This window comes from Ascidia mentula, chromosome 3 (assembly GCF_947561715.1).
Source record: "Ascidia mentula chromosome 3, kaAscMent1.1, whole genome shotgun sequence".
NCBI classification, from domain to species: domain Eukaryota; kingdom Metazoa; phylum Chordata; class Ascidiacea; order Phlebobranchia; family Ascidiidae; genus Ascidia; species Ascidia mentula.
Genome location: NC_138568.1, coordinates 4,013,698 through 4,027,271, shown reverse-complemented (window position 1 = coordinate 4,027,271; position 13,574 = coordinate 4,013,698). Strand labels below are relative to the sequence as shown.

Here is a 13,574-nt window from a genome sequence, read left to right as displayed (position 1 = left end):
TTTTATTTAAAGATAATAAAAAGAGATTGAAACGACAACTTGAATAAAATTATCTGCTAGTCCAAGACAACAGGGGTTAGTTGTACGCGCCTTTTGTTTGCTGTGGAAGACTTGGGAATTTCAGAAGTTTTTGCTTTATTAGTGAGGATTGGTTTTTCTTGGACTGTGGTCAATGCAACCCTCCTTGGCTTCGGATCAGTGCTAAAAGCAAGTTTAAATTTGCATTGAGACAAATTAAATAAACATTTTAAACAGGAAAACCAGGTATTTTTTGTGTGAAAATTTGTTTTATTTACATTAGCAACTTTACCATTATTTTTTTCTTAGTATAGGTCGTATAATTAAAGATTTGGAACAAAAAAATAATATTTCAGAAGCACTTGACAATCTAAATTTTGGCAAATAAATTAGCAATTTGTTTTTCATTGAACCTATAACTTGCATTAGGAAACTAACCTTGGTGTTGAATCTGTCTTGCCAGAGACCTAAACAAAATAAACATATTCAAGTTTCTACCAATAAATCTTGCTCTATTAAAAAATGGTATACTATGCATATACAAGGAATAAAATGCTTTAAAGAAGGCATCTATCATAAATCATTTCAGTAACAACCAATAAAAAGAAAATTGTCAATAAAAATGCTGTCGACGTAATCATGCACTTACCACTTCCACTCTGGGCTCCGTTAATTCTTTTTTATTTTCCTCCACATCCATTTCTTCATCATTTATTGCTTTAGAAACTGGTAAAGGTACTTCACATGTGGTAAGGTTTTCCTTTTCACAACTTTTAACATCGTTGTCCAGTTGCAGGGACTCTTTTTCCTGGGGTGGTTTGTACACCTCTCCGATCTCACCATTTTCGAATTGCAAAATAGAACAGAAACCGTCACGAGATGAAACAGTGAGAAATTTTCCATCAGGGCTCCTAAAATAATAACAGGACATAATGTAGCAGAAGAGCCCTTTGCATTAAAACTAAATTTAGGGTAAAAGCAAAAAACACCAAACATGTTTCCAGTGCAGTATATTAGATATGGACGTTTATGTCAATGACACACAAAAAAGCACTTGCTTTAAAAACAGGATCATTCTGGCTATGTCAACAGCATATATGAATTGTATTAATAATGGTACCAGTTTAGATCTGTTATTGAGGCATAATGAATATTGGAGGCCATAGCAAATGGCGACAGATGTTGTGTATCGTAAATTAGAACATCTTCATTCGTAGCAATTGCAAACACACTTCTGTAGTTCAGCTTAAAAGGAGGAGCACCTAAAATATATGGCAATGATTTTAGATTTACGTTACAACATGCATAGGCACAGTTACTACACCAAGAAAGTTTTTTACATCAACTTACTATTGCCATTGGTTTCCTCTCTTAATGTGAATAGAACGGGACAGCATGCAACAATGCTTGCAGGTTGTTTTAAGTTGGGTAGGCAGGCCACTGGCTTGGTCATGTTTCTTCCGAATAACATTACAGTATTGACCTACAAAAAAAGGGCAACTAACTACTAAAAAATCTGTATCAAAAATCTGTAATAAGCGTATATTTGTTAGTTAATTCCTACTGGTATGTTGTGATCGACTGTTTTAACAAACACGCTAAAAAAGGCTATATACAAGTGGTAACACCAGAATGGTTCTGGCAAAAACATTGCCTCAAATACCATGGAGAAATCCCACAAGAAATAATTATATAATTACTTGTTGTACAGAGTTTCTTTCATCCTCAACTTGTAAACAACCAGCGGGGGCTATCAACAACTTTCCATCTGGTGTAAAGCTCAACCTGCAAATGTAATATACCTTAATACTTTCCTAATAAATATGAATGTTGTGTAATAACCTTCTTCTGACTACAGTTTCATCATGAAAAATCCTTTGCATTTTTTGTGACTGTCCTTCAGGTTTAGATTGGTCCTTGGAAGCACAAGGCTGATTCATTTTCGAAACACAGTGGGCCATTTTCTTGGTCTGGGTGTTGTATATCCGCAATGCTCTGAAGACAGAAACAAAGTTCAGTCATGAAAATAACCAGATTTGAAATATGCAGAACCAAAGTACCAAGTAACAGCAGAAACGCTGCACTGAATCCTGGGTGCAAACACACACATACATTTTGTTTAGGTGTTCTGATCCTACCTGTCACAACTCATGGTCGCAATAAACGTCCCAAGTGGGTCTAAAGCAACACCATTGACAAAATGTTTGGCATCATTGAATATTGTTATTTTCTGTCCCTTTTCAACGTCCCACAGTATAGCTGTATGATCAACTGATCCGGAAACAAGAAAGTGATCATCTTGCGACCAGCATAAGTCATTGATGTCTTCCAAGTGACCACTAGCAAGAGTTTTAAGGGAAAAATTATAGTGTTGTCATTAATAATGCCCAGAATAAATAACCTGTATTGCCCATTATCCATTTACAAAAAAAAACATTTATATAATTTAAATTATCAAGCAGATATTTGGTAATTTTTTCAGAAATCATCATGAACAGCAATCTTTCACATAAAATACATTTGGGTTTTACATGACAATGCACATTTCGAACCCACCGTAAAACCTTTAAGGTACACCAACTTTCAACATTTTGACCTTCATTGTCAAAAATATTTGGGGCCTCGTCTTTTTCACTCAACTTCCATATAAATATGTTTCCATCTAAAAATAATAATTTCTATTTACAAAACCACTATTTACAAATAATGTTACAAATCAAAATGCACACTAGGGAGGTACCACATTGGAAAGTTTGTTTTTTGCGCACAGGATTTTGTTTCAGCGATTGTTAATTGCGTGGACGATCGCAACGTTTTTCGTATGTTAATGCATTAGGTCATTAATATTGCGCGGATTATCGGTAAATTTTCAGGACATTTTTTCCAGTCTGGGGGAGGTATCTTGGCAAGATACGAATTTTCAATTCTGGCTTACCATCACCAGCTGAAGCTAATAGCAAACCACTGGATGAAAATCGAACAATGTTAACTGCTCTGTCATGTCTGCTTAAGTTTGACAAAAACTTCACTTCTCCGCCATCCAACTTCCATATCTGAACAATTTGTGTAAAAGTCACAGCTTAAAAGAATAATTTTAATTTTATAGAAGCGTACCCGGACGTTGTTGTCCAGACCAGCTGTTGCCAGACGTCGTGGTTGCTTGGGTAAAGCTGGCTGAACAGCTATGGAAAATATGGCTTCCTTGGCATGCCAGGAAATTTCAGGGGTTATTACTTTCATTTTCACTGAATAAAAGCTTTATCTACGCAAGCAGTCACGTACCCAAAGAAATAAAGCTTTCCTGTCTTGCATTTCCCGCCAAATGCTTTGTTGTTTTCACGCATTGTTGAGCAAAAGGTCTGAAGCGGAACCGACAAACCACAAAAATATTTGGGTAAAAATGTGTGCTTTTTTTAAATGGCCATTGAAAACTTGTCATGTAATCTGTATCCTCACATAAAAATTTAAGTAATATTTTGGGTTATTCATCAAAGATGTTTGTTGTAAGTTGGCTTATTAGTGAGCCCATTGGTTCAGAGGCAAGTCTGTTACAGCGTTGAATCCATTATAAGCCGCGTACGACAATGAGTCTGGCGTCGCTGCGATGGCCGAGTGGTTAAGGCGTTGGACTCGAAATCCAATGGGATATTCCCGCGCAGGTTCGAATCCTGCTCGCAGCGTTTTTGCAATAATCATGTAAGCAGGATTGATTTCACACCTCAACACCGTCGGATTACCAAAAAAACTTTCCTTTCGCAAAAATTGGCAAAACAATTATATTTCGTTGTGTTTGAAATCAAAAATGACATTGCATGAGGCTTACTCAAATGCCATCGGGTTGTAATTTTCTTTCGTTTTAATGCACATACATTTTTTCCATTATGAAATAAATCTTTAATTGTTTCTTCAAACTCATAAAGTTGTGCAATTTTGCCCACAAATGCCTAATAAAAACTAGATATTCTTCCAATTACACGACGATTGTAGGACTTTTTTAATTACACATTTTTATGATTTGCAATTCTTGCTACTTCTACAAGGTGTTGATTACGTGTTAAACACACACAATACAAACTATGACCAAAAAAAATTGTGAAATAATAACGCTGCGAGCAGGGTTCGAACCTGCGCGGGAATATCCCATTGGATTTCAAGTCCAACGCCTTAACCACTCGGCCATCGCAGCCACGACGAAAAGGGCGACTACAGTACTTCTTGAAGTGCTGGGTAATGTTGTGGTGGATAGTTCACAACATTGTTCACATAAATACACAATAAACTGTGAATAAAACAGAGTTGCAAGTACTCTTATTTGATAGGAGTAACTACCTTGCAAAAATTAATGGTCTGATTAAGAATACATACGATTTGATGGAGCATTTGTGTGGAAATTTATTGAACATGAAACGAACTCGTGAAGAATTGAGAAACAACTGCAGTTTCAGCATGAAAGACGTTATAGGCAAAGATGTGTATTTTGTGTAACATTAAATATTTTGTACATTACCAGCATTCACACAAGGCATTACATTTAGACCACTATATGGTTGCATTGTTTTGTATAGGATTGTCTGTTTTAGCGACCATGCAGTTATAATCAATCTCTCGGACATTTTTGGCAAACACAGGCGCTTGGATAAAATCATTCTTAAACGTTTGTGTTTCGTCATAGTAGCCAAGTTTGTTTTTAAACGGTGTTGTGCCCAACCAAATGTAAGGCGGCAGAACTTTCTTTCGTCATTTTGAATGTTTCCAAACTGACAGCCTTCACTTTGTCGTTCTCACTGTAAAGCATTTTGTGTATTAGGGTTTTTGATAGAGAAACTTCATCCACCCATCTGGTGGATGCTTGCGCATTACGTAGCCTACTGAAGGAGCGGAGAAGCCACTACTGCTGAAATACTATGATATAAACAAGATAGCCAATACAATGGTAGAGAACTTCATACAGACGTTTCGATTGTTTTCTACAATCATTTTCAATGTAAAAGTTCTATACCATTGTATGGGCTATCTTGTTTATGTTAAAGATGTACCAAACTGTCAGTTATGTTACTAAATAAAATAATATGATTTTTCAAAAAATCCATTGGGAAATTTTTGTCGTATTGTCGATCGAGTCTTACTTATCCTTGCCGTCATTTCCACCGCCTTTCTTTTTGTTATCCTGCTGTACGTAACAATTTGGCAAAGCTTCGGGGGATAGATCGAGTAAGTTGCCACTGATTTCGGGTAGTTGTTGCTGTTGGTGAAACGCAGTGCTGAGCACCTGCAAATTAAAAAAAAGAACAATTGAAACCCAGAAAAACTGTACACAGTCTATATTAACAAAGCAAGGCTCGTGTAGTTATGTTATCACCTGCCATTGTTCCGGAGTTAGATTTATGTCATTCGGTTCCACTTCAATATAGCCCGTAGTCTTGCTGCACTGGGACCCACATCCCGCTACAACATTATATTTTTCAGTTAACTGATATTGACAATGCACTGCTGACGTATATGATACACACTAAACGTAATTGAATTATGGGAACGCCAGCATAGCTTTTGCGTGTTTTGTCAAGGGTTTCTAAATCTTTTTAAGAGGCCGTACTTTGAACACCTCTGTTTTACAGCACGCATGGAGTAGCACAGGTTATTTAGCTGATGTGATTTGACACATTATTTTGTAAACAGTGCTTGTATATTTCGCAATCGACGTAAACTTTGATTGTGGATGCAACAGGTTAGCCCAAAGGTTCTCAAACTGTGCATTGCGCGCCCTGGTGCGTAGTTTTTATTTCAAAAAGGCGTCGCGTATCATCTAATCCAAAGAAAAACAGATTGTTTTGAGGGTTGCAGGCAAATAACAACTTAAGTCCTCGTTCTGCGACCAAAATCGTGCTGTTAGATACATGGTTTGGAATGAATCGTTCTAAGTGTGTCGCACGCGAGTAAGTTTGAGAACCACTGGGTTAGCCTGATATACTTGTAACTTGTGAAACATATATACCGTCGTTTGGTGCCACGAGCTGCAAAGTCGATGGATTCCAAATAGTTCCTGCATCGATCGCAAATCCTTGAGGAAAAGGTGCAGCGCAGGGCACCATTGGAGGGTGGACACCATTAGCGGGCTCACAAACCGCCACGAACGCTGAAAAATTTTAATGTATTTTAACCTCTTTCTTCGCGACTGTGCAGTCCTAAATGTTTGCATAACCACACACCATTCATGGAAAAATAGGTTTCAGAGGTTAAATAGGAATATAACCACACACAATTAGTATTTGTAAGTTTGTGTAATGATTGATTAAATTGCTCTTGCGTCAAAAAAGTATATACAATTGTGTACGAGATTACAAGAAACTTCATGTTTTCTTCAAAAAACAAAATAAACAATCCAAATGCAAGCTCTTTGCAGTAAAATTTCGCATAACACGAACGCAAGATCCACTGATCCATCACTAGTTTATTATAGGACTTACTCGCTGCATTGCGCAACTGCTGGTTCCGAACAGCAGCTGACATGCGTCTTCCGCCAAAAGGTCGCGGACCTTTACGTGACGGTCGCAGCCCGCGAAACATCAAGTGTTGCGCAACTGCCCTACATAAGAATAACAATCAATTGTCTATGCTTGTCCACAGGATTCCGGCACAAATAGTCGAGGAAATATATTTAGATATACTATATATATATATATATTCATCTAGCCTAATGTTTGTAGGCGAGTAATTGCTTGAAAAGTTAGTAAAAAGAAAACAAAATATACTCATTGTAGGAACGCATTGCTGCGACTGCTTGCTTCGATGCACGAGACATGCGGCAGTGAAATGGTCCAGGCTGGCGGCGCACCCAATGCAGAATATCAAGGCGCCCACGGAAGAAAAAAGCGTGCGCGTATCTTTGCCAGTCAATTGGGTCCACCTGCATGTCATTGTCCACGACCACCTGTACAAAACGGTAGAATAGTCACCATTATTGAAAATCTGTCGAATTAGCAAACAAAATTAGCTACACATACCTTTCGAAAACCGTACAGATTAAGTTGCCGCACAAAGCTTGTAAAAGTCATTGTTTTAAATCGGTCGCATCGAGGCAAATCTGCGTTTCTTAAGATTTCATTCTCAAATTTTGGGACGTCTACAACAATATGCGTTCCATCCTCAGCCCACCATATTGAACAGTAATTCTCATTGCTTGTTAATCGGTACAGCTTTGCTGGAAACCCAACGGCGTTTATTTCTGTTTGATTCCCATATCCGCACACTGTTAAAGTGGTAGTGTCCATTTTTCTATAACAACAATGCACAATCAACTTCTGGAACTAATTGCCTTTTTTACTTGCTTCTTGTTGAAATTGAAACAAAGCGACTCTGTGTGCAACATTGTTGCGTAATAATGCGCCATGATAAAGGCGGGTAAAATGGTAATGGTTGTGGATTTATTAATCGTTGTGATGGATTTGTGTGAACAATGATTTCAAATGTCATGCACAACGTTAGGGCACAATAATAGTTTTTGATTGAAAACCAAAAAAATAAGGTTGGTCAGAAACGATCGGATCCATAAACTGAAAAGCGGCTCCGCAATAACGCAGTAAAGCCCATAGGTACACCGATAATTTGGTTTGCGCTTTCGAGCGGGAGGAAAAGGTGATAAATCATTCAAGACATCGCCAAATACTAAAGGGTATGTGAATCCAACCCTATAGTGCTTCCTCCATTGCTTAAACCTTGAGGTCATTTCTTTGAGCAGCAAGTCGGGCGCCTATCACAGTTTTAGAAGGAGGCATAATAGATAGTTTAAAGTTAAAAGAGAACTTATTTTTATTGTTGTTTTACCAGCGATACAAGCATATTGGTTTAACACAGAAAAACTAAGAAAGAATAAAATGCATCTATAACTCAAACATATTCTATTTTAATTGAATAAATAGGAATATTTTGACAGTATTTTCGTTTTTAACAGAGTTGTTCAATGCGTAAGTGCGGACGAAATGCATCTGTTGATAATTAGATAATAGTTATGTGCGTGTTGTCCTCCAACACAATTCGTGACACTTCGAAAGAATGTATGGCATGACAGGAAATAGGGTCAAACAATCAAAGCCAGTCGTGGCATGTGGCTTACAATATTTATAATGTCAAAAGGGGCAAACTATCTGCTTTCTGCACCATGAACCAAACTCCTCGATTAATTGCACAAGCTGAGCTATAGGAAGCTGTCATCTAGTGCATTTGTCACAATGGCTTCTTCCGAAACTAAGCATGCCCGAAGTTTGCGATGAAACAGGCCGTGATCTAAGCAAGCGTGCCCTTCGAAATGTACCTATCCAACCCTTATAAACCCCAATTGCTTATGCGTCCATTGTAAATTGAAAACCCCTCACAGAAACTTCCTTTAGCGCGCAATGTACTTGGAGCTGCGCGGGAACGTCGGAAAAGGTTATGGACATGGTTCTGAGAAGTAGGCTTATAGCATGAAGGAAATGAAATCGTTTTGGGAGATTTTCAGATACATTTTGTTTTGTGTTGAGCTTATTGGGTGTCTAATAGTTTAGTTAGACTTTCATTCTGATTCGTCTGTTAGATATGTTTTTGATACCTCCCATGTACGCTTATTACCCATATAGGTAAAATTATGTGTAACGGAGCTATTTAATACCATATGTGCAAGATATTTTCATATTTATCGTGACACAAACTTAATACAGATAGACGCAGTTAAACTAGTTTTGAGATCCAAACCAGCTCATATGAAATATACGCTTTAGTTACATAGACTCTAAAAAAATATATATCTAAAATTATGTTTTAATTTCACAGGCAATTTTATATGAACTAAAATTACAAACAATTTACAAACCAACCTTGTGTAAGCATGGGTGTTCCGACTGCCAAGAATTCCAAACGTGATGCAGACGAAACAGAGTTACAGAACTGTGATGAGGTTGAAGAAGAAAACACGCCCTCAATGAAACTTGGCGTCTACGCGAGGAGATGGGTTATCCTTACAATATCGTGCGCCGCTATATTTCTCCGAGGTTTCAATCAATCTTGCTACGGCCCAATCAACAGCGTATTCGTTAAATTCCTTCGCATTCACCCGTGGCAGGTCGATTGGTTCATTCTCACCCAGTCTGTGGTGTTCCTCAGCATGTCCCTGCCAATGTCATGGCTCACGTCACGGCTCGGCTTTCGGCAGTCGTACTTACTCATGACGTCAACCCTTCTGTTGGGTTTTGTTCTCACCACGGTTGGAGTTTCAATGCGCACTGGCTACATTTCCGTCATCGTGGGTCAAACCGTCATGGGCTTCAGCAATATCATCTCATGGTCTATACCGCCCCCTACTGCAGCCATTTGGTTTCCCACCGTAGAAGTGGCCACAGCAGTGGCGCTCCAAGTGGTGGGCAGAGGAATCGGCGAGTCGGTGGGTTCTGTTCTTACGCCTGAGATTGTGAATGTCCGCCAGCCAATGGGGGAAATTGGTTTCAGATTAACTTGGATCTTTGTCACGTTCACGTTAATTTCAGCCTTGCTCACCGTGTGCGTGTATTTCTTCGTGGTTGATGCTCCGCCGTTGCCACCGAGCGAAGCACAAGCCAAGGCCCTTATACAAAAAGCCAAGACGGGCGATTTGCAACAGCAAGGCTTCGCTGAAGCTCTCAAGCAATATAAGCAGGTCATTAAAGAGTTGTTTACCAATCGCTACTTTGTGGCAGTTTGGTTTGTCTTTGGAGCTGTTAATCCGGTGCTAAGGAACAACAGCGTCCTGTTGTCCTCCGTGCTGCACACTAAGTTCGTCAACCAGACGCAACTCAACTCCAAAGCCGGTTTGGTGCTGATGGGTGGCTGGATAACGTACACCATCGGCGGCTTCATCGCAGGACCAATTATCACGAAAACCAAAAAATTCCGCGAGGTGGTGCTCTTCAGCGTTTTCTTCGAATGTGTCACGTGCCTGATAATCTTGCTTGGAGTCAAGTTCTCACTCCTGGTGTGCGTCTACATTGGCGTGGTAGCCCAGGGCTTGTTCCTCGGCATGGCTAACACCTCACTGTTCGAAATCCTAATTGAAGTCACCTACCCCAAACCCACAATGCTGGTCACAATGGTCAACATCATCGGCATGGGAATATTTCGCCTGATGTATCCAATTGTGGGCAGGTTGTTGCTAACCAACATCGGCGCCACCGCATCCACTTCCTTCCCCTTCGCTCTCACCTTCATTTCAACCGTTATTTTTGTAATAATGCGTCCACCATACAAGCGTTTAGAGGCCAACAACACCAGCAAACCCAACAGCGAGAAAACCAAGCTGATCGAAGAGAGTAAATGAAATACCTTTAGTGTTTTTGCACATCGTTGTTATGTAAAAAGTATTATGTGTACTTCGGGTTTGCGTAGAAATCTTTTCGTCACGTGACCAACCATCTCAAGTGTGAGTGTTTACTCGTAACCTTGAATGTTGCAAATAAAATTCAAATGGAAATATCGATATCCATGCATGCAGCAAGGGATTAAAACCAAGGCTAAGGCCACTTTTTCTGCTGGGAATCGGTGTCGACCAGTTTGGCCGTCACTGCCAGTCTTATTGTCGGTTCTCTGGCGCCCTCCACAGAGTTATTTTACAAGTAAGGAAATTTTTCACCTATACAGTTCAAACAAATAAGCGTTTTGGGGGCATTTTTTTCATTCCAACGAGGTTTAAACCACAAACGATCATTAACGCTATACTAATTATAATATTTGTCTGACTCCTAAATGAGCGTGTGGTCATCTGTTGGCGCCGGCAATTGTATAATATCGACAATTGTGAAATATGTGAAGAGGAACAGCGTCCTGACAAACCATAATACATAGGGCTGATTGAACAAGCCATCAAAACCGAGCACGCAGGAAGCTTTCTCCTGCACGTAACTGACAGTTTGATCTACACAACAAGGCGAATCGTGGGGTACATGCAACTGGTGCGTGTGATTCAAGGGCGAACGACGCCGAAAAGCCGCCCGATTAATTGCAATTCTGCAGGACAGTGGCATGTCGTGTATCGCTGTTATTCCGGATATTTGCCGGTCGATGGCATAACAGTCGGCGGCTTTCTAGGAAAAATAGCTGCCGCTTTCGTAAGTCCCGGCCTCACTTTGCGACTTCACAAACGGATTCGCGTTGTTGCAAGTTCACGGGACCATTTTATGCATCACGAAAAATTATATCAAAGGTGGTGCAATTTTGGGTGAACATATTAACAAAGAAAGTTAATAAGATAGCTGAAACTCTCACAGGGAATTATTAATAAGGGAAGAAGTCAGGTGTTTCTTAAAATGCTATCAGTGAATGTGAAACACTAAAGTTCAATTGTTAGTATTGAGTGCCCGTTTATAGATGCGTTTTGATTCGCTTGAGCCACGAAAGAGTTAAATAGCTTAAAACTGAACTATTGAGCTGTGTCTAAATTCAATATCCTCAAGTAGTATCATGAGGTTTTCGGGCTTGGCAGCCCAGACAATGCAGCCTAGCTGGATCAGCCACTTTTTCCTGACAAGTCGGAGCGAAAATTGAAAAAACAAGTTGCCAGTGAGGTTTGAACTCGCGAACCTGGGATAACCAGGCCCAACGCTCTACCAACTGAGCTACAGGAGCTCAGTGGTTTCACAGGGTATATTGTGGCCAAGGTACACTGGTGCACAAGCGTACAACTTGTCAGGCAATATTACTGCGTCCTCGGGTAGTATTAATAAAAGATACAGAAACGTAACGTAATTATGCGCAAAAAGTGGAACCTTTAGGATAAGTAAATACGATTCTGCATTTCGTCGGTTTTGCAAGGGTCAAATTTGAAAATTAGGCACAAATGTCAAAGCCTGAAAAGTCTCATTTTTATAGGCAATAAGGTATAATGCCGTGTTTACTTTTGCAGGGACTGTAATAGGCTTTGAAACCGACTATATCGTCACAACGCAAGAATGGGAGGACCGACGGCCAATACTTCCTCTAACGACGTGATAGAAGACGAACTAGAAACCATCGAGGAAGATGTGGCAAAAGATGTTAAAAGGGACGAGGAGGTAGCAACCAACGCCATGGAGCTGGGGGTGTCCAAAAGAAGATGGATCATTCTCACAGTTTCGTGTGTGGCGATTTTCGGTCGCGGCTTCAACCAATCATGTTACGGGCCCATAAACAGCGTGTTCGTGAAGTTGCTCAAGATCGAGCCTTGGCAGGTCGACTGGTTCATTCTGACACAGTCGGTCGTTTTTCTTAGCATGTCCCTGCCCATGTCGTGGGTTACGTCGCGCCTCGGTTTTCGCAAGTCCTACTTACTGATGACGACAACTCTAATGTTGGGCTTCGCACTCACGACCGTTGGCGTCTCAATGCGCACCGGCTTCATTTCAATTATAACCGGGCAAACCATTATGGGTTTTAGTAATATCATATCATGGTCCATCCCGCCGCCTACAGCCGCTATATGGTTTCCCACTATTGAGGTGGCTACCGCTGTAGCGCTCCAAGTGGTCGGTCGAGGTATTGGGGAGTCGGTGGGATCGGTCCTGACGCCGGAAATTGTAAATGTCCGTCAGACCGACCATGAGATTGAATTTAGGCTGACGTGGACCTTCATTGCCTTTACGGCCATGTCTACCCTGCTCACCCTGAGCGTTTACCTTTTTGTTGTCGACGCTCCTCCACTGCCCCCCAGTGAAGCACAAGCCAAGGCCCTTATCCAGAAGGCAAAAGCGGGTGACATGCAAAAGCAAAGCTTCACAGACGCTCTGAAGCAATACAAGGGGGTCATAAAGGAGTTGTTCACCGACAAATATTTTGTGGCCGTGTGGTTTGTTTTTGGCGCCGTAAACCCGGTTCTCCGCAACAACAGCGTGTTATTGTCCTCTATTTTGCACGCCACGTTCAAGCACCAAACCACGCTGAACTCCAAAGCTGGCTTAGCCTTGATGGGTGGCTGGATAACGTACACAATCGGCGGCTTCATCGCAGGCCCGCTCATCACAAAAACCAAAAAATTCCGCGAGGTGGTGCTCTTCAGCGTCCTTTTTGAATGTTCTACCTGCCTCGTTATTCTAATCGGTGTGAAGATACGCCAGTTGATATGCGTGTACATCGGTGTGGTGGCCCAAGGCCTATTTCTGGGCATGGCCAATACCTCCCTGTTTGAAATCCTAATTGAAGTCACCTATCCCAAACCTACTATGTTAGTCACAATGGTCAACATTATAGGCATGGGAATATTTCGTCTCATATATCCCATTATTGGCAGAATGCTGCTGATGTACGTCGGGGCAACGGCATCCTGCTCATTTCCTTTTGTTCTGACGTTCATTTCCACTCTCATATTTGTGATAATGCGCCCTCCATACAAACGTTTAGAGGCCGACAAGAAAGAGAAAAGTGGTGACGAGAAAACTAAACTTCTTGAATCCAACGACAACAAGTGATTTCACCGACTATCCACTTTCCGTTGTGTGTCCCCAACTGTTTGTAACTATACTCCACGTCAAATGTGCTTCACGTATATCGCATGCTTGACAAATACAAGCAAATAAAACTGCATC

General features: G+C 40.6%; 4 protein-coding genes and 2 non-coding genes across 6 annotated transcripts; 3 read left to right on the top strand and 3 right to left on the bottom strand.

Moving 5' to 3' along the window:
- Positions 1-2: 2 nt before the first annotated feature.
- Positions 3-3,285, bottom strand: LOC145894775 (chromatin assembly factor 1 subunit B-like). The gene is made up of 11 exons (XM_082983421.1): positions 3,133-3,285; positions 2,954-3,071; positions 2,575-2,680; positions 2,157-2,357; positions 1,861-2,013; positions 1,719-1,803; positions 1,369-1,501; positions 1,139-1,280; positions 668-929; positions 457-485; positions 3-201 (listed from the first exon to the last, which is right to left on the bottom strand). The coding sequence occupies exons 1-11, from the start codon at positions 3,256-3,258 to the stop codon at positions 57-59; spliced, it is 1,500 nt and encodes a 499-aa protein (XP_082839547.1). The 5' UTR covers positions 3,259-3,285; the 3' UTR covers positions 3-56.
- A 331-nt stretch (positions 3,286-3,616) lies between these two features.
- Trnas-cga (transfer RNA serine (anticodon CGA)) lies at positions 3,617-3,698 on the top strand. The gene has a single exon. It is a non-coding gene; the product is annotated as a tRNA-Ser (tRNA).
- A 424-nt stretch (positions 3,699-4,122) lies between these two features.
- On the bottom strand, positions 4,123-4,204 carry Trnas-uga (transfer RNA serine (anticodon UGA)). The gene has a single exon. It is a non-coding gene; the product is annotated as a tRNA-Ser (tRNA).
- A 467-nt stretch (positions 4,205-4,671) lies between these two features.
- LOC145895291 (uncharacterized) lies at positions 4,672-7,199 on the bottom strand. The gene is made up of 7 exons (XM_082984070.1): positions 7,020-7,199; positions 6,768-6,946; positions 6,483-6,601; positions 6,011-6,151; positions 5,378-5,463; positions 5,145-5,287; positions 4,672-4,802 (listed from the first exon to the last, which is right to left on the bottom strand). Exons 1-7 carry the CDS (start codon positions 7,068-7,070, stop codon positions 4,706-4,708), a joined length of 816 nt encoding a protein of 271 aa, XP_082840196.1. The 5' UTR covers positions 7,071-7,199; the 3' UTR covers positions 4,672-4,705.
- A 1,633-nt stretch (positions 7,200-8,832) lies between these two features.
- On the top strand, positions 8,833-10,384 carry LOC145895043 (choline/ethanolamine transporter flvcr2a-like). Its single transcript, XM_082983788.1, has one exon. The coding sequence runs from the start codon at positions 8,879-8,881 to the stop codon at positions 10,337-10,339; it is 1,461 nt and encodes a 486-aa protein (XP_082839914.1). The 5' UTR covers positions 8,833-8,878; the 3' UTR covers positions 10,340-10,384.
- A 1,545-nt stretch (positions 10,385-11,929) lies between these two features.
- LOC145895015 (putative MFS-type transporter C09D4.1) lies at positions 11,930-13,536 on the top strand. Its single transcript, XM_082983752.1, has one exon. It carries the CDS (start codon positions 11,967-11,969, stop codon positions 13,455-13,457), a length of 1,491 nt encoding a protein of 496 aa, XP_082839878.1. The 5' UTR covers positions 11,930-11,966; the 3' UTR covers positions 13,458-13,536.
- Positions 13,537-13,574: the final 38 nt, after the last annotated feature.